Here is a 19,357-nt window from a genome sequence, read left to right as displayed (position 1 = left end):
ACTCACCAAGCAGGACCCCCAGAACCCTGAAACCCTTTAACCCCTATACAGGGATTTGGAATTACACAGGGCCCTGGAGATCACTACCTGTGGAAGGCTGTAGTCTGATGAGAGTAGTCGTCAGGCAGGGTCAAACCAGGAATAGCAGAACAGGGACAGAATCGGCAGGCAAGGACGAAATCAGAAAACGTAGCAGAGGTCAAATCCGGATTGGGCAGCGAGGTACAAAAACAGCAGGCAGAAGGGTAGTCAGAAAACACGCAGAAATCAGCACACAGGAATCACAAAACAGAATAGGGCGGACCAGGAGCCAGGAAATCAGAACTATCTCTGGCAGTGGTCAGCAAACAGGACGGGAACTAAGAAGGGTGTGGTGTCTTCCCATTGGCTGTAGCTGAACGCTGGCAACTTCAGCTGGAAGACACACGCCACCCACTGTCAGCCAGTTGTACTGCAGATCCCAAGATAACCAAGCCCAGTGGATGATCGGAGCCTGTGCCCACCGGTGCCGCTGGCATCGACTCCTCTCCCACCACCAGCACCATCCACGGCAGGAACACGGCGTCGCCTGGTGATCGGAGCAAAAGTCGCTGGAGCGGACTCTGGTGGTGACGTAACAGTCAGGAAGTGCAGAGATCAGCCACAGGTGAGTGTGAGGTGGTGACCCCTTTCTCCTCTCGCCAGGGCCTTCCTTTAAACATATCCACTGGTTTTTCCCTCGGTGTTGCTCCGCACCCCAGATCTTCCCTTGTCCTGGTGTACATTTACATACTTAACATGACACAATTATTACATGCAGGGGAAAAACAGGTGCACCTTCGGAAAACAAAACCTACATGATACCACTATATGTTCCATTACTAATCATACTGTTGTATAAACATAATGTTATGACGGGATGACGCGCTGAATCGTATAGTCCCTGCAGATGTCCTCGCTGTGTACAGGAGATACATGGACCAGGGAGCCGCATTCCTCCCCAGATCGGCATGCACGTTGGCAATCTTCCCTTTCCTTACTTATTATTTCCATTCCTTTTCCCACTGGGATTCGATGATAGAAGCTCTCGGGCTGCTGCAGACAAAACATTTTCATTTTTGTGTAATGTTTTTCCATTGGCCTCGAAATCCTTCAACTTGTCGTAACACTAACAAAACCGCCATCTTTTTGCTAACCCGACCGCGACTGTGACGGATCCTCATCTTCACCATCGGACTGGGCTCCAGGTAGCTCTCTGCGTGCCCTCATTACGGGGTCGTCGCCCTCGCTTTCATCACAATGGCTGCCCTGCATGGTCCATTAGAGATCACAGTGATCAGTTATCGGCCAAAATCCTTCCCTTCATGTCACGGAGAGGTGGCTGCTCACCCCGCAGACACGTCCCCCTGAATAGCTGGGTCTCCAACCTGTGGGTCACTGGCAATGGAAGTAGCTGCTAAATGGCACTGATGCCCGCACTAATCTTAAGAACGGAGTGTTGGTCATGCATGAATACTACTGATCAAAATCACTAGAAACTTTGGGGGTCCCTTATGCTTAGGAACAGTGCGGTCTGTTATGATTCAGGGACCGAGGAAAATAAAAAAATCCAGAATCCCAAATAGTAACGGAGTGGTTGGAACCTTAACGGACTGCAGACCTAATCCTGACACACAACTAGAAGTAGCCGTGGGGCGAGCCTACGATGACCTAGATGCCTCGACACAGCCGGAGAACGAAATAATCTCACAGATAGAGAAATAAAAAAGCTAATCTGCCTCGGAGCAATCCCCCAAAGATAGCCCCCCACATGTAAAGCCTACGGTGATATAGAAAAACACAATACAAAACTAGACAAGACAGATTCAGCAAAGGTGAGGCCCAAACTATCTTTATAGAAAAGGATAGGAAAGAGCAACTGTCTGCAGCCGTAAAAACCCTAATGTATACCGGCACTTCTGATATGGAAAAATCCTGAGGTCACACAACCTCTCCCCCACTGTATCAGCACTCAGATGTTACTGGGATCCAAAAACACTAATACAGATGAGGGACTGAATTAATACCAAGCATGACAAAACACAATACCTTGCAGAATCATGGAGCTAAGTATACAGACACTCCCAGCAGGGAATGATCCCATTCTACCAAGAACTCCACACAGACAAAATAGGAATCATGCATTAGTATCAAAGCAGAAAAAAACAACAAGAAAGTGGAAAACAAACAGCAGAGGTACAAAGACCACTTATCTGAGAGGCGTTCTGGCTGTGAGCAGAGCTGGATATAGAATGTCCTTAACACACAGGAAACATTGACCACCGGCAAGTAACAAGAGAAAACTACTCAGTTAAATAGCCCAATCTGACCCTGATTGCCAGTCGTCTACAGGTGTGTGGATTTCATTCTACAAATCAACTGCACCGCCAGCACTGACCACAAGAGGGAGCCCAAACTGGAAAACGTATTCACAACAAGCGTCCCAGCCGTCAGACCTCCAGCAGTTATACATGGATGGAGAACCCCTTTAAAGTGAATTTGAGCTCTTGAAAACTATTTTTTTTTTAGTTCTCCTGTGCAGAAAAAGGAGAGTTGGGCAAAATGCTAAACCAGCACTGCAGCCACTTCTTGTCCGGATTACAGAGGGCGCCACAGATTATAACCTTACGGCATATATTATACTGAGTATTTACTATCACTTTATAAGACGAGATGACCATTTAAAACATACACTCCTTACCTACAGCCACCACTAGAGGGAGCTCTGTAGAGAACTGTAAACAGGGTCATTAGTGCATTCAATGTATAAACAGTATGCAGTGAGCTCCCCCTAGTGGTGGCTGATTACAGAGGGTGCCACAGATTCTAACCTTATGGCATATACTGACTATTTACTATCACTTTATAAGACAAGATGACCATTTAAAGGGAACCTGTCAGGTACAATATACAGTGAGATCCATGAGCAGTTCTGGGTGCATATTACTAATCCCTGCCTAACTGTCCCTGTATCTAGTAGCATAGATAGAGATTTTTAGGAAAAGTATTTCTTAAGATCTTTTATAGTATGCTAATGAGCGCAGGGACTAGTCCCATGGGCATTAGTTTCCTTGGCTAGTCGGCCCCATTAGCATGTTAACATGCTAATGAATGTGCAGCATCAGAGGACGCTCTCACTCACCTCTCCGCTGCCATTGCCGCCCGACGCTGAATTTCAGCTCAGTGCGCATGACCCCGGAGTGTGGGTCATGTGCACTACTTCAGTTAGAAGCCAGGACACGTACACCCGGCTTCATAGTGCGAATGAACCAAACTCCGGGGTTATGCGCACTGAGCTGAAATCCAGCATTGGGCACGCTGGCGGCGGAGAGGTGAGTGATATCATCCTGTGACGCTGCGTATTCAGTAGCATGTTAGCATGCCCACAGGGACGTACTAACATGCTAATTGGGGCGACTGGCCAAGGAACTAACGCTCAAGGGACTAGTCTTCATGCTCATTAGCATATGATAAAAGATCTATAGAAATACTTTTTCTATACATCTCTATCTATGCTAGTGTATACAGTGACGGTTAGGCAGGGATTAGCAATATGCACCCAGAACTGCTCGTGGTTCTCACTGCATATTGCACCTGACAGGTTCCCTCTAAAACAGTAAGAAAAAAGTGCGCTTATGCGTCTTCTCCCAAGTTTTGGATCCGTTGGATTTTTAAAACCTAATAAATTTTTGATATTTTAATATACTGGATTTTGGTGCTGGGTCCATCCTTCACTTCTTTCCCTCTAAAACATACACTCCTTACCTTCAACCACCACTAGAGGGAGCTCTGTAGAGAACTGTAAACTACGTCATTAGTGCACTCAATGTATAAACAGTATGCAGTGAGCTCCCCCTAGTGGTGGCTGCAGGTATCCTGCATAGCGCTCTTATGACGTCATGTGAGCGCTGCAGCCCATCATTAGCCTCGTACAACACTTGGAGGAGAGGATGAGTGCCCATTCGGGAGGAGAGTATGTGCTTTTTATTATTACTATGCAGAACGTTAGGGCCTTTTAACGTCACTACTTTATTATTAGCGGCATGGTAGCTCAGTAATTAGCACTGCCGTCTTGTAGTGCCTCAGTGGTTAGCACGGCCGTCTTGTAGTGCCTCAGTGGTTAGCACGGCCGTCTTGTAGTGCCTCAGTGGTTAGCACGGCCGTCTTGTAGTGCCTCAGTGGTTAGCACGGCCGTCTTGTAGTGCCTCAGTGGTTAGCACGGCCGTCTTGTAGTGCCTCAGTGGTTAGCACGGCCGTCTTGTAGTGCCTCAGTGGTTAGCACGGCCGTCTTGTAGTGCCTCAGTGGTTAGCACGGCCGTCTTGTAGTGCCTCAGTGGTTAGCACGGCCGTCTTGTAGTGCCTCAGTGGTTAGCACGGCCGTCTTGTAGTGCCTCAGTGGTTAGCACGGCCGTCTTGTAGTGCCTCAGTGGTTAGCACGGCCGTCTTGTAGTGCCTCAGTGGTTAGCACGGCCGTCTTGTAGTGCCTCAGTGGTTAGCACGGCCGTCTTGTAGTGCCTCAGTGGTTAGCACGGCCGTCTTGTAGTGCCTCAGTGGTTAGCACGGCCGTCTTGTAGTGCCTCAGTGGTTAGCACGGCCGTCTTGTAGTGCCTCAGTGGTTAGCACGGCCGTCTTGTAGTGCCTCAGTGGTTAGCACGGCCGTCTTGTAGTGCCTCAGTGGTTAGCACGGCCGTCTTGTAGTGCCTCAGTGGTTAGCACGGCCGTCTTGTAGCGCTGGGGTCCTGGGTTCAATTCCCACCAAAGACAACATCTGCAAGGAGTTTGTATGTTCTCCCCGTGTTTGCGTGGGTTTCCTCCGGGTTCTCCTGTTTCCTCCCACACTCAAAAAACATACTGATAGGAAATTTAGATTTTGAGCCCCAATGGGGACAGTGTTGCCAATGTGTGTAAAGCGCTGCGGAATTAACAGCGCTATATAAATGAATAAATAATATTATATTATTATTATTTTATTATTATTTTCAGGTGAAGAATAGACAGGTCCTAGACGGACGTCATCTCTCGGTACCTTGGTGTTTGCCATATCCACAATGTACTGGTCGCCCTTCACACACTCCATTACGGGAAAGCCGTCCCGGTCGAGCACCTTGGCCTGCGAGTTCCCGGCTACGACGAGGATGACGTCCCCGGTGATGCTGTACTGAAGTGACTTGATCTGATGACTGCGGGAAGAGAACACAGGAATATATCAGCTTCTTCACGCACACACGGTTTTCCTTACCACAGCCAATAAAAGAGAAACGAAGCATTAAATGATAACCACTAACGAAATGCAGCTCACGCGGCACGGTGGCTCAGTGGTTAGCACTGCAGTCTTGTGGTGGCTCAGTGGTTAGCACTGCAGTCTTGTGGTGGCTCAGTGGTTAGCACTGCAGTCTTGCAGCGCTGGGGTTCTGGGTTCTAGTCCCACTAAGGACACCATCTGCAAGGAGTTTGTATGTTCTCCCCGTGTTTGCGTGGGTTTCCTCCCACACTCCAAAGACATACAGATAGGGACTCTAGATTGTGAGCCCCAATGGGGACAGTGTTGCCAATGTATGTAAAGCGCTGTGGAATTAATAGCGCTATATAAATGTATAAAAAATATATATATATTATTATTATTATTACTATTATTATTAATAATAATAATAATAAATCTTCCTATGTGAGACGGTGCATACTTTTACACTGCCGTAGCTCACAGTAAAGGACCCCCTCTACAATATTTATATTCCCCATTGTAAAAAAGGATAGAAGATGCAACCCATAAACAGAAAACATCTTATATCAGTGCACAAAGCACACACATGGGGGCCCTACAAAAAAGGAACACAGCGGGGCCCCTCTTCTGGTGCACCTAGGACAGGCAGGCAGGGCACGTTCTTGCTCCTCATCCTTTCTTTTATCTTTGGGATATAATGGGTACTGCCGACGTCTGGTTCTGGTGCTGATCATGTAAGGATGCCTCTCTGGGCTACCGCAGAGATCGCATAGATGACCTAGAGCGATGTTCCTCAACTCCAGTCATCAAAGCCTTCCAACAGATCAGGTTTTCAGGATTTTCTTAGTATTCCACAGGGGATAATTCCAACATCTGTGCAAAACTAAGAAAATCCTGAAAACGTGATCTGTTGGTGGGCATTGAGGACTGAAGTTGAGGAACGCTGACCTAGAGAATCAGTCCCGGAGGAGTAACGTACACATGGTAGGTGTCACGCTGGGGACAAGAGGACTCCTGGCGAGCAATGCAACACAAAGGGTACACTAGGCAAACAATATAACAGTTAGCCCTGGCGATAGGAGGTGACCCCATTCCCCTCTCCCTAACACTCAAAGGCTGATCCCTGAACTCCCTAACGTCCCTACATGGGTCTTTCCCCCAATGCGTTATCACATGCCTAGGCCCGTACTGTCCCTGAACTCACCCTGACTAGTGCAAAGGCCAGCTAGAAGCCACTACAATAAAAAAAAAAAAACACAAGACAAAAAAGTAAGACAGAGGAATTATACAACAAATAAGTCTAGAGAGCTACGCAAGCAGGAAGCTTCTCTGCTGCAACAGAAACAACACCTCAGCTTCTCCAGAGACTGGCTCTTACAAAGTGGTAAGTTATAGAATGAGCTATAGCCAGCATAGGAAAGAGTGAGTGTATATATAGCGGAAGGGCAGATTAACAGCTACAAGTCAAACTCAGCAGGATAGAAAAGAGACCTTAACTCCTTCAGCACCGAATGGAATGAAATAGGCCAATAAAGGATGAGTGGATTCTAAAACAGATCTGCGATCAAGCAAAGGCTGAGACTTTCGGATCTCTGATACCCCTAAGGTATAAGCAGGGCGCGACACACTCGTCACAGTGGGACTGCCAGACCTAATCCCTTTTGGGGAATGGTAAAATCTATGCGTTATCAATCAAACTTGCATATAGGTCACCAAGATGGGACCTTTCGCGCCTTCACAAATCCTAGCGAATCCAAATCTAATGTCGAATGTCTTACCAATATTTGTCTCAGTTGTATGTTTTCCTGGGGGAGTTCTACGATAATCACATCCTCTGGGGGTCAACTAATGTTAAAGTGCTGCGCTCTCTGAAAAAGCGCCTAATGGTTTTACGCCATCTTTTACAAGACGCCCATCTTGAAGAGGTTGACGTCCACCGACTAGAAAACATTCCTGGAAGATCCCAATGCCAATAAAATCTTGGAAGAATTCACTTAAGTAGTCTGTGTCCCCGAAGACAGAAAACATTCAAGGGAATTGCTGAAAATACCAAAGGGCCATGATAGGGCGCTCTCCCCATAACTGCTCTACTTGATGAGTGAAGACATCTGCACCAACAAGACATTCACCTGTCAGAGATTCATGCTCCAGGATAGATTGCTTTTTTATTTCAAGCTTTACCGTGAGGGAAATAAGTATTTGATCCCTTGCTGATTTTGCATCACTAGTTACGAGTACTGAGCACCTGAGCATGGTAGTGCCCGCTCATCACTAGATATGAGTACTGAGCACCTGAGCATGGTAGTGCCCGCTCATCACTAGATATGAGTACTGAGCACCCGAGCATGGTAGTGCCCGCTCATCACTAGTTACAAGTACAGAGTACCCTAGTATGGTAGTGCCCGCTCATCACTAGTTACCAGTACTGAGCACCTGAGCATGGTAGTGCCCGCTCATCACTAGTTACCAGTACTGAGCACCCGAGCATGGTAGTGCCCGCTCATCACTAGTTACAAGTACAGAGTACCCTAGTATGGTAGTGCCCACTCATCACTAGTTACAAGTACAGAGTACCCTAGTATGGTAGTGCCCGCTCATCACTAGTTACCAGTACTGAGCACCTGAGCATGGTAGTGCCCGCTCATCACTAGTTACCAGTACTGAGCACCCGAGCATGGTAGTGCCCGCTCATCACTAGTTACAAGTACAGAGTACCCTAGTATGGTAGTGCCCGCTCATCACTAGTTACCAGTACTGAGCACCTGAGCATGGTAGTGCCCGCTCATCACTAGTTACAAGTACAGAGTACCCTAGTATGGTAGTGCCCGCTCATCACTAGTTACCAGTACTGAGCACCCGAGCATGGTAGTGCCCGCTCATCACTAGTTACCAGTACTGAGCACCTGAGCATGGTAGTGCCCGCTCATCACTAGTTACCAGTACTGAGCACCTGAGCATGGTAGTGCCCACTCATCACTAGTTACCAGTACTGAACACCTGATCATGGTAGTGCCCGCTCATCACTAGTAACCAGTACTGAGCACCCGAGCATGGTAGTGCCCGCTCATCACTAGTTACAAGTACAGAGTACCCTAGCATGGTAGTGCTCGCTCATCACAAGTTACCAGTACTGAGCACCCGAGCATGGTAGTGCCCGCTCATCACTAGTTACTAGTACTGAGCACCCGAGCATTGTAGTGCCCGCTCATCACAAGTTACCAGTACTGAGCACCCGAGCATGGTAGTGCTCGCTCATCACTAGTTACTAGTACTGAGCACCCGAGCATGGTAGTGCTCGCTCATCACAAGTTACCAGTACTGAGCACCCGAGCATGGTAGTGCCCGCTCATCACTAGTTACGAGTACTGAGCACCCGAGCATGGTAGTGCCCGCTCATCACTAGTAACCAGTACTGAGCACCTGAGCATGGTAGTGCCCGCTCATCATTAGTTATGAGTACTGAGCACCCGAGCATGGTAGTGCCCGCTCATCACTAGTAACCAGTACTGAGTACCCGAGCATGGTAGTGCCCGCTCATCACTAGTTACGAGTACAGAGCACCCGAGTATGGTAGTGCCCGCTCATCACTAGTTACGAGTACAGAGCACCCGAGTATGGTAGTGCCCACTCATCACTAATCGTCATCACTGTTGGTCAGAGACACCACCGTAGATTTGATGGTGGCGGTGTGTGACCCTGCACCTCAGTCCTATCGACTGCAGGCGGCAGAGAGCTGCTATACTAAGAATGATCACACACAAATGAAAATCCCTGTGCCTGAGAATTGCATGAGATCTCCACTGTCTTTATTCTTTTTTTTTTGTTGTTGGTGGGGGGGGGGGCGCTTTTTGTATTTGGCATTGAAGGTCCAGGACTAAAGATGCCCAAAATAACCGTTTGCCAGGGAACACATGGAGGGGTGTACTGATGCACCCTGAGGCAATCCTCCTTTTAGGAAGCTGGGAAAGCAAGATTCCGGCAGGCACACCAGGAAGCAACCAGCAAGCGGAGGTGGAGGGCCGGCGGTGGACCCCAGTGCAGAGGCAGTGATCTATTAGAACTGAACGAGCGCTGGTGCCGGCAGCAGATGATGTGGATGTTCTGTGCTGCACTCACAGGATTGAAGCAAACAAAATGTTCCTGAAAGAGAATTCTCCGAATAGCATGGCAGCGTCCCCGGCTCGGATGTTCCCGTAAGCTGGCGGGGCCGTGATACAACGGCCTTATCACAGGCGGTGCTGATGTTTTTCTTTCTGGATTCGGCGCTCTGGGACAAGTACGGTCATAACAATATCTCCCCGATGCCGCACACTTCAGAATAATTCTCAATGTCCATTAATGTCCTGCCAGAAGAAGGCCACGCGTCTGCTTACAACCCGCTATGTCACAGATGATGAGGCGCAGCGCTCCCGGGAAATTTAGCACCATATAGTTATAGTTAATATCACCTTAAGTCCAACTTTGCAAAAGTTTTGTTCTCTGCCTTCCTACAAGAGTCCACACCTCAATCTCCACCTTTGACACTTGCACCTTTTGTATTTTACAGCCCTTTCCAAATTTAATGAGTGCCTTTTGTAAAATACTGCAGGTATTTGTTTCTTTCCTTATAAACTTATTATTTTTATATAATTTATGTTTATATAATTTTATATAATAATTTATTTTTTTTTTATTTTATTTTATAATTTTATTTATTAATTTCATTTTTATAATTTATTTTTATATAATTATATAAATATATTTTTTTTTTCTACCTTATTTCTTTATTGTATATTTTTTTTATTCTATTTCTTTATTTTTTTTTTCTTTTTAACTTAAGTTTTTTATGACACTTACTAAAAAATGAGCCCCGTCTATTTAATTGAAGGCAGTAAGTTTATATAATAATTTTATTATTTTTTATTAATTGTATTTTTATTTTATTATTTATTAATTTTACATTTTTTATAATTTATTTTTATGTATTTATAGTATACTAGCTGTACTACCCGGCTTCGCCTGGGTTAATAACTGTTGTCAACAAAATAGAATGTATTAACAAAAATGTATTCTGCACACAAAAACCACAAAACAAATAGATAGAAATGTAATTATTAAGAGGCAAAAACTAAGCTAATAGAAGCATTTCACAACATATATTTCAACACCAAGTAATGTGCTCCATCTGTCTCTTTCCCCATCTGTCTCTTTCCCCATCTGCCTGTCTCTGTCTGTCTCTTTTTTTTGTCTGTCTCCATCTCTCGGTTTTTGTCCCCATCTGTCTCTTTCTAGGTCTGTCTCTTTGCCTGTCTGTCTCCCCGTCTCTTTGTCTGTGTCTTTTCCTGTCTGTCTCTTTCCCTGTCTGCCTCTTTCCCTGTCTGCCTGTCTCTGTCTGTGTCTTTCCTTGTCTGTCTCTATTTCTCTGTCTCTTTCCCTCTGTCTGTCTCTTTCCCTCTGTCTCTTTCCCTCTGTCTGTCTCTTTCCCTCTGTCTGTCTCTTTCCCTCTGTCTGTCTCTTTCCCTCTGTCTGTCTCTTTCCCTCTGTCTGTCTCTTTCCCTCTGTCTGTCTCTTTCCCTCTGTCTGTCTCTTTCCCTCTGTCTGTCTCTTTCCCTCTGTCTGTCTCTTTCCCTCTGTCTGTCTCTTTCCCTCTGTCTGTCTCTTTCCCTCTGTCTCTCTCTCTGTCTGTCTCTCTCTGTCTGTCTCTCTCTGTCTGTCTCTCTCTGTCTGTCTCTCTCTGTCTGTCTCTCTCTGTCTGTCTCTCTCTGTCTGTCTGTCTGTCTCTCTCTCTGTCTCTCTCTGTCTCTCTCTCTCTGTCTCTCTCTCTCTGTCTCTCTCTCTCTGTCTCTCTCTCTCTGTCTCTCTCTATCCATCCATCTCCCCACTGACATCTTATTACCTCACATATAAGCTTCTTATACTATGAATGTCTTTTGTTCCTAAAGCAACCAATCACAGCTCCTACTAATAACCTGCAGTTCCAGGCTCCATTTACTTTAATGGAGGCATGTTTTTTGGAGAGTAACTGTAAAGCACGGGGTTAAATTTATCTGTCAAAACATAGTCTACGACGTTCCCTGGGTCACATGAGGTGTCTGTGCAAAATTTCGTGATTGTAAATGCGACGGTGCGGATACACTTTTCGTTTCACTTTTTCCCCATTATGCAGATAGGGGCAAAATTGATTGGTAAATTGGAACGCGCGGGGTTAAAATTTCGCCTCACAACGTAGCCTATGACGCTCTCGGGGTCCAGACGTGTGCGTGTGCAAAATTATGTGGCTGTGGCTGCGACGGTGCAGATGCCAATCCCGGACACAGACACACACAGACACACACAGACACACACAGACACACACAGACACACACAGACACACAGACACACCTTTATATATTAGATAATATATACTTTTTTTTTTCTACCTTATTTTTCTATTGTACATGTTTTTATTCTATTACTTCATTATTTTTTTGTTTTTTCTTTTTAGCTTTGTTTTTTTATGATACTTACTAAAATATCAGCCCCATCCATTTAATTGAAGGCAGTGCAAGATTAGAAAAATATGGCTGCTTTCTACCAATAAAACAAAAACAGTCAGTGCACTATCCGTCGAGTTGTGATACCACAGACAACCTGCGGACAGGTGTGGCACAGCTTCAAACAGAAGCAGACATATTTTTCTAATCCTGGACAATTCCTTTAAGCCCCGCCCACCAGCTGAAACACGTAGCAAAATGATCTGTGAGCCTTCTGCTTCATTGAGACATTTCCTACAAGACAGCATTAAACATAGGAATAAAGGGTTTTTTTTAGCATTTATTTACATTATTTTTTTTTTTCTTTCACATAATATTCCATTATTATCATGTCTACATCACTACAGTCCATCATTAACATTTACATTCATGCACAGTAGGTCTGAATCTGCAAGATGGAAATGTAGGGAGGTAGGGATTAGATTTCAGCAGCCATTAATCATATAAGGACAGCAGGGAGGTTATTGATTAATGGTAAGTTATGGCTGCTTAAAACTTTATTCGGTGGTCTGCTCCTCATGGGTGGTCACCCACAAAATTCCTATTTTGTTAATAAATCATTCTCTTGCCTGGAATTGCACACATATTAAATTTGCTTCCATTGAGAACTGGACAGTCACAACAGAAAAGAGCATACCCAGTGTACAGCAAGATCCACAGGAGTCAGGTCCCAAACCAGGCAGCTTGCACCAAAAACCAGAATAAATGTGAGCCACAGCTAACAAGCAGCAGCCTTCCTCCTCTCTCCACAGTAGTCACAGCTGGACCTTCCTCCTCTCCCCCTGCAGTAGTCACAGCTGGACCTTCCTCCTCTCTCCACAGTAGTCACAGCTGGACCTTCCTCCTCTCTCCACAGTAGTCACAGCTGGACCTTCCTCCTCTCCCCCTGCAGTAGTCACAGCTGGACCTTCCTCCTCTCTTCACAGTAGTCACAGCTGGACCTTCCACTTCTCTCCACAGTAGTCACAGTTGGACCTCCCTCCTTTCCTCCCACAGTATTCACAGCTGGGCCTCCCTCCTCTCCTCCCACAGTATTCACAGCTGGACTTCCCTCCTCTCCTCCCACAGTATTCACGGCTGGACCTCCCTCCTCTCCTCCCACAGTATTCACAGCTGGGCCTCCCTCCTCTCCTCCCACAGTATTCACAGCTGGACCTCTCTCCTCTTCTCCCACAGTATTCACAACTGGACCTCTCTCCTCCCACTGTAGTCACAGCTGGACCTCCCTCCTCTCCTTCCATAGTAGTCACAGCTGGACCTCTCTCCTCTCCTCCCACAGTATTCACAACTGGACTTCCCTCCTCTCCTCCCACAGTAGTCATAATTGGACCTCCCTCCTCTCCTACGACAGTACTAACAGCTGGACCTCCCTCCTCTCCTCCCACAGTAGTCACAGCTGGACCTTCCTCCTCTCTCCATAGTATTCACAGCTGGACCTCCCTCCTCTCTTGCCACACTAGTCACAGCTGGACCTCCCTCCTTTCCTTGCACAGTAAGAGCGGGACCTCCCTCCTCGCTTTCCACAGTAGTCACAGCTGGACCTCCCTCCTCGCTTTCCACAGTAGTCACACTGGACCTCCCTCCTCACCTCCCACGATCACATCTGGACCTCCCTCCTCCCCTCCCACAGTATTCACAGCTGGACCTCCCTCCTCTCTTCCTATAATAGTCACAGCTGGACCTCCCTCCTCTCCTCCCACAGTAGTCACAGCTGGACCTCCCTCCTCTCCTCCCACAGTATTCACAGCTGGACCTCCCTCCTCTCCTCCCACAGTAGTCACAGCTGGACCTCCCTCCTCTCCTCCCACAGTAGTCACAGCTGGACCTCCCTCCTCTCTTCCTATAATAGTCACAGCTGGACCTCCCTCCTCTCTTCCTATAATAGTCACAGCTGGACCTCCCTCCTCTCCTCCCACAGTAGTCACAGCTGTTCCTCCCTCCTCTCCTCCCACAGTAGTCACAGCTGGACCTCCCTCTCCTCCCACAGTAGTCACAGCTGGACCTCCCTCCTCTCTTCCTATAGTAGTCACAGCTGGACCTCCCTCCTCTCCTCCCACAGTAGTCACAGCTGGACCTCCCTCCTCTACTCCCACAGTAGTCACAGCTGGACCTTCCTCCTCTCTCCATAGTATTCACAGCTGGACCTCCCTCCTCTCTTGCCACACTAGTCACAGCTGGACCTCCCTCCTTTCCTTGCACAGTAAGAGCGGGACCTCCCTCCTCGCTTTCCACAGTAGTCACAGCTGGACCTCCCTCCTCGCTTTCCACAGTAGTCACACTGGACCTCCCTCCTCACCTCCCACGATCACATCTGGACCTCCCTCCTCCCCTCCCACAGTATTCACAGCTGGACCTCCCTCCTCTCTTCCTATAATAGTCACAGCTGGACCTCCCTCCTCTCCTCCCACAGTAGTCACAGCTGGACCTCCCTCCTCTCCTCCCACAGTAGTCACAGCTGGACCTCCCTCCTCTCCTCCCACAGTAGTCACAGCTGGACCTCCCTCCTCTCTTTCTATAATAGTCACAGCTGGACCTCCCTCCTCTCTTCCTATAATAGTCACAGCTGGACCTCCCTCCTCTCCTCCCACAGTAGTCACAGCTGTACCTCCCTCCTCTCCTCCCACAGTAGTCACAGCTGGACCTCCCTCCTCTCCTCCAACAGTAGTCACAGCTGGACCTCCCTCCTCTCTTCCTATAGTAGTCACAGCTGGACCTCCCTCCTCTCCTCCCACAGTAGTCACAGCTGGACCTCCCTCCTCTCCTCCCACAGTAGTCACAGCTGGACCTCCTTTCTCTCCTCCCACAGTAGTCACAGCTGGACCTCCTTTCTCTCCTCCCAAGTAGTCATAGCTGGACCTCCCTCCTACCTTCCCAATTCCCTCTCCACAGTAGTCACAGCTGGACCTCCCTCCTCTCTTCCTATAGTAGTCACAGCAGAACCTTCCTCCTCTCTTTCCACAGAAGTCACAGCTGGACCTCCCTCCTCTCCTCCCATGGTCACAGCTGGACCTCCCTCCTCTCCTCCCATGGTCACAGCTGGACCTCCTTCATCTCCTCCCACAGTAGTCATAGCTGGACCTCCCGCCTACCTTCCCAATTCCCTCTCCACAGTAGTCACAGCAGGCCCTTTTTCTAGTAGTCATCTCCTCCTCTTAAACATTAGTCGCAGCAAGGCCAACCTGTCTCCTTCACCATATGGACTCACTCCCCGTTGGTAGTAAGTAGTCTACTGCAAGAGGAGTATATAGCTTCTGCAAGAGGAGTATATAGCTTCTGCATTGACCTCAAGTAGCAGAGGCTGTTGTAGGAGGAGAGCAGCTGGTTGCACGGTCTGCTGCATCTTTCCAGGACACAAAGTAGAATGCTGCCATTTAATTCACCCTTATGGCAGAGCTTTTTCTACGCATGCACCAAATCGTCATAAGTTCAGTGTGAATATGGCTTAATTCTCACCCATCGCTAGAATTCGGAGTCGATGACCCGAGGAAAGCTTCAGTCTTATCATGGAGCGCCAATGAATATACCAGCTCAACTAGGATACCAACACTGAAGCCAAATGGTCAAGTATGACCTCCATCTCACGACAAATCCTTAAAAGTCAGGTCTCAAAATTGTTATAATTGTCGAAACCTGTTTGACACGACTCAAGACAACAAATCACAAAGTCTCGTTAGTCCACTTACCATTCACAAGGTTGATGAGATCGAAATGCCTGAAGGGAACCGTCCATCCCGGCAAAGTCCCAAAACTTAACGTCATAATCATAACCACCGGTGACGAGACGAGCGCCTGAAGGGTCCAAGCCCAGAGCAGACACCTAGAAGGGGCAAATATCATAACAGTATAAACTACATAACACCGCAGAATAAATATCATCAGCGTGTAACAAGTCAAGGTCTACCTGCCGGAGCCCAGACCCGACCCCCACAGGTATGGCAGGGAGCGGGACGGGGGTGACAGTGGGGCCTCTAGAGGTACGATGGTGGTTGTGTATGTGCAAAGAGTAAGATAGAGGAAGACACGTCACAAGCGCTTGTATCTCCGTCAGCCGGACCATCCTCCTCTGCACAAAACAATATAAGTGCTCTGTTCAGCTCAGCTGTACACACGTCGGGGCGACCGCTACACTCCACCCCAACTATGTAACACCATGTAAGCAAAAAAATATATAGAAAATCCTGCTATCAAAATACAGCATAGCCCCCCACTGAAATAGAGCATAGCCCCCCACTGACACAGCGCATAGCCCCTCCACTGAAATAGAGCATAGCCCCCCCACTGAAATAGAGCATAGCCCCCCCACTGAAATAGAGCATAGCCCCCCCCACTGAAATAGAGCATAGCCCTCCCACTGAAATAGAGCATAGCCCCCCCCCCACTGAAATAGAGCATAGCCCCCACCCTGAAATAGAGCATAGCCCCCGACAGAAAGAGAGCATAGCCCCCGACAGAAAGAGAGCATAGCCCCCGACAGAAAGAGAGCATAGCCCCCGACAGAAAGAGAGCATAGCCCCCGACAGAAAGAGAGCATAGCCCCCGACAGAAAGAGAGCATAGCCCCCGACAGAAAGAGAGCATAGCCCCTGACAGAAAGAGAGCATAGCCCCCACGGGAATAGAGCATTGTCCTCTACTAAAATAGAGCATAGTACCCTACTGAAATAGAGCATAGCCCCCCATTGAAATAGAGCATAGCCCCCCACTGAAATAGAGCATATAGTAAAGAGCTACAGTGCTAGTTAAAGGGATTGTCCAGTTTAGAAAGCCTATTTTCAAAATCCATTTCTAGAGTGGGGTCCCCTGCTCAGGATCCTCATATCTTGGCCAATCTGTAGAGCGGTTATAAAAGAGCCTCTCTTTGTGGAGGGAGAGCTATTCATAAGAACGGATACTGTGTAGTACCCCATTTCTCCTGTGGAGGCACTGCAGAAAAATGGAGGACTTTTATCACTTTTCCTCACAGATCACAGCTGCTCACTGGAGGGCCTGAGAAGGGGACACTTTTAGTTTAGACCACCTTTATGGGCTGTGGCTCTTTTTCTGATTTTGGCACTTTATGACACTCTGCTACAGATATTACAGAGAACTTCAGCATAGTGCCCCTAATATCACAGGGCTCTGGACAGGGCACAGACCTGCAGCTCCTGTCTTCTTAAAGTGATTGCCCTAAAATTTACCTAATCACAGGGTAGGTGATACATGTATGATCGCTGCAGCCCCAATGGCTGGGATCTCCCAAAGGTCCTTGTTTGACTGGAGCAGTAGAGAATATGAGACCACCGCTCCATTCACCGTCTATAGGAGTGGTGGTCACACACGCTCACTACCGCTCCATTCACCATCTATAGGATTGGTGGTCACACACGCTCACTACCGCTCCATTCACCATCTATAGGAGTGGTGGTCACACATGCTCACTACCACTCCATTCACCGTCTATAGGAGTGGTGGTCACACACACTCACTACCGCTCCATTCACCATCTATAGGAGTCGTGGTCACACATGCTCACTACCGCTCCATTCACCATCTATAGGAGTGGTGGTCACACACGCTCACTACCGCTCCATTCACCATCTATAGGAGTCGTGGTCACACATGCTCACTACTGCTCCATTCACCGTCTATAGGAGTCGTGGTCACACACGCTCACTACTGCTCCATTCACCGTCTATAGGAGTGGTGGTCACACACGCTCACTACAGCTCCATTCACCATCTATAGGAGTGGTGGTCACACACGCTCACTACCGCTCCATTCACCATCTATAGGAGTCGTGGTCACACACGCTCACTACTGCTCCATTCACCGTCTATAGGAGTGGTGGTCACACACGCTCACTACCGCTCCATTCACCATCTATAGGAGTGGTGGTCACACACGCTCACTACCGCTCCATTCACCATTTATAGGAGTAGTAGTCGCACATGCTCACTACCGCTCCATTCACCATCTATAGGAGTAGTGGTCGCACACGCTCACTACCGCTCCATTTACTGTCTATAGGAGTAGTGGTCGCACACGCTCACTACCCTCCATTCACTGTCTATAGGAATAGTGGTTGCACACGCTCACCAGCACTCCATTCACCATCTATAGGAGTAGTGGTCGCACACGGTCACCAGCACTCTATTCACCATCTATAGGAGTAGTGGTCGCACACGCTCACTACCCTCCATTCACGGTCTATAGGAATAGTGGTCGCACACGCTCACTACCCTCCATTCACGGTCTATAGGAATAGTGGTCGCACACGCTCACTACCACTCCATTCACCGTCTATGGGAGTAGTGGTCGCACACGCTCAATACCGCTCCATTCACCAGCTATAGGAGTGGTCGTCGCACATGCTCACTACCGCTCTATTCACAGTCTATAGCAGTGGTGGTCGCACACGCTAACTACTGCTCCATTCACCGTCTATACGGGCAGAGGTTAAACTCGCTCACTTATGCTCCATTCACTGTCTATAGGAGTGGTGGTTACACACGCTCACTACTGCTCCATTCACGGTCTATACTGGCGGTGGATGCACTTGCTCACTACCGCTCCATTAACCTTCTATACCTGCGGTGGTTGCCCTTGCTCACTACCACTCCACTCACCGTCTATACTGGCAGCGGTTGCAATCGCTCATTACCTCTCCATAAACTGTCTATATGGGCAACGGTTGCACTCGCTCACTATCACTGCATTCACCATCCATAGAGGCGGTGGTTGCACTCGCTTACTATTGTTCCATTCACTGTCTACAAGGGCAGTGGCTGCACTCGCTCACTACCACTCCATTGACTGTCTATATGGGCAGTGGTTGCTCTTGCTCACTACCTTTCCATTCACCAGCTATACAGGCGGCTGTTAGACTCGCTCACTACCGCTCCATTTACCGTCTATACGGGTGGCGGTTGCACTTGCTCACTACCACTCCATTCACCATCTATACAGGCAGCTGTTGCACTAGCTCACCATCGCTCCATTCACCATCTACATGGGCACTGATGCACTCGCTCACTACCGCTCCATTCACCGTCAATATGAGCGGCGGTTGCAATTGCTTATTACCACTCCAGTCACTGTCTATACGGGCGGTAGTTGCATTTGCTCACTACCACTCCATTCACCATCTATACAGGCGGCGGTTGCACTCGCTCACTACCGCTCCATTCACTGTCTATACGGGCGGCAGTTGCACTCGCTCACTACCACTCCATTCACTGTCAATACAGGTGGCGGTTTCACTCGCTTACTATCGTTCCATTCACTGTCTATACAGGCAGCGGCTGCACTCGCTCACTACCACTCCATTCACTGTCTACATGGGCAGCGGTCGCACTCACTCACTACCGCTCCATTTACAGTCTATACTGATGGCAGTTGCACTCGCTCACTACCTTTCCATTCACCCGCTGTACAGGCAGCGGTTGCAATCGCCCGCTACCGCTCCCATTCATTGTCTTAAGAGCAGCACTTGCAGTCGCCCACTACCGCTCCCATTCATTGTCTTACGAGCAGCGGTTGCAGTCGCTCACTATCGCTCCATTCACTGTCTATACGGGCAGTGGTTGCACTCGCTCACTGCCGCTCCATTCTGGACTGGTTTTTGGTGGG

The 19,357-nt window shown here is 48.2% G+C and overlaps 1 protein-coding gene across 1 annotated transcript in view; it reads right to left on the bottom strand.

The window, feature by feature from the left end:
• The window catches only part of WDR70 (WD repeat domain 70), a 367,195-nt gene that overhangs the window by 282,828 nt on the left and 65,010 nt on the right, over positions 1-19,357 (bottom strand). Inside the window, exons 7-8 of the mRNA XM_075330392.1 lie at positions 15,435-15,568; positions 5,045-5,198 (exon numbers count right to left, since the gene is read on the bottom strand). Of these exons, the coding sequence (XP_075186507.1) occupies positions 5,045-5,198; positions 15,435-15,568 (288 nt within the window). The remainder of the gene's footprint in view (positions 1-5,044; positions 5,199-15,434; positions 15,569-19,357) is intronic.

Source organism: Anomaloglossus baeobatrachus, chromosome 1 (genome assembly GCF_048569485.1).
Source record: "Anomaloglossus baeobatrachus isolate aAnoBae1 chromosome 1, aAnoBae1.hap1, whole genome shotgun sequence".
Classification (NCBI taxonomy): Eukaryota; Metazoa; Chordata; class Amphibia; order Anura; family Aromobatidae; genus Anomaloglossus; species Anomaloglossus baeobatrachus.
The sequence above is the reverse complement of the archived record's forward strand: the minus strand, read 5'-3'. Positions and strand labels throughout refer to the sequence as shown.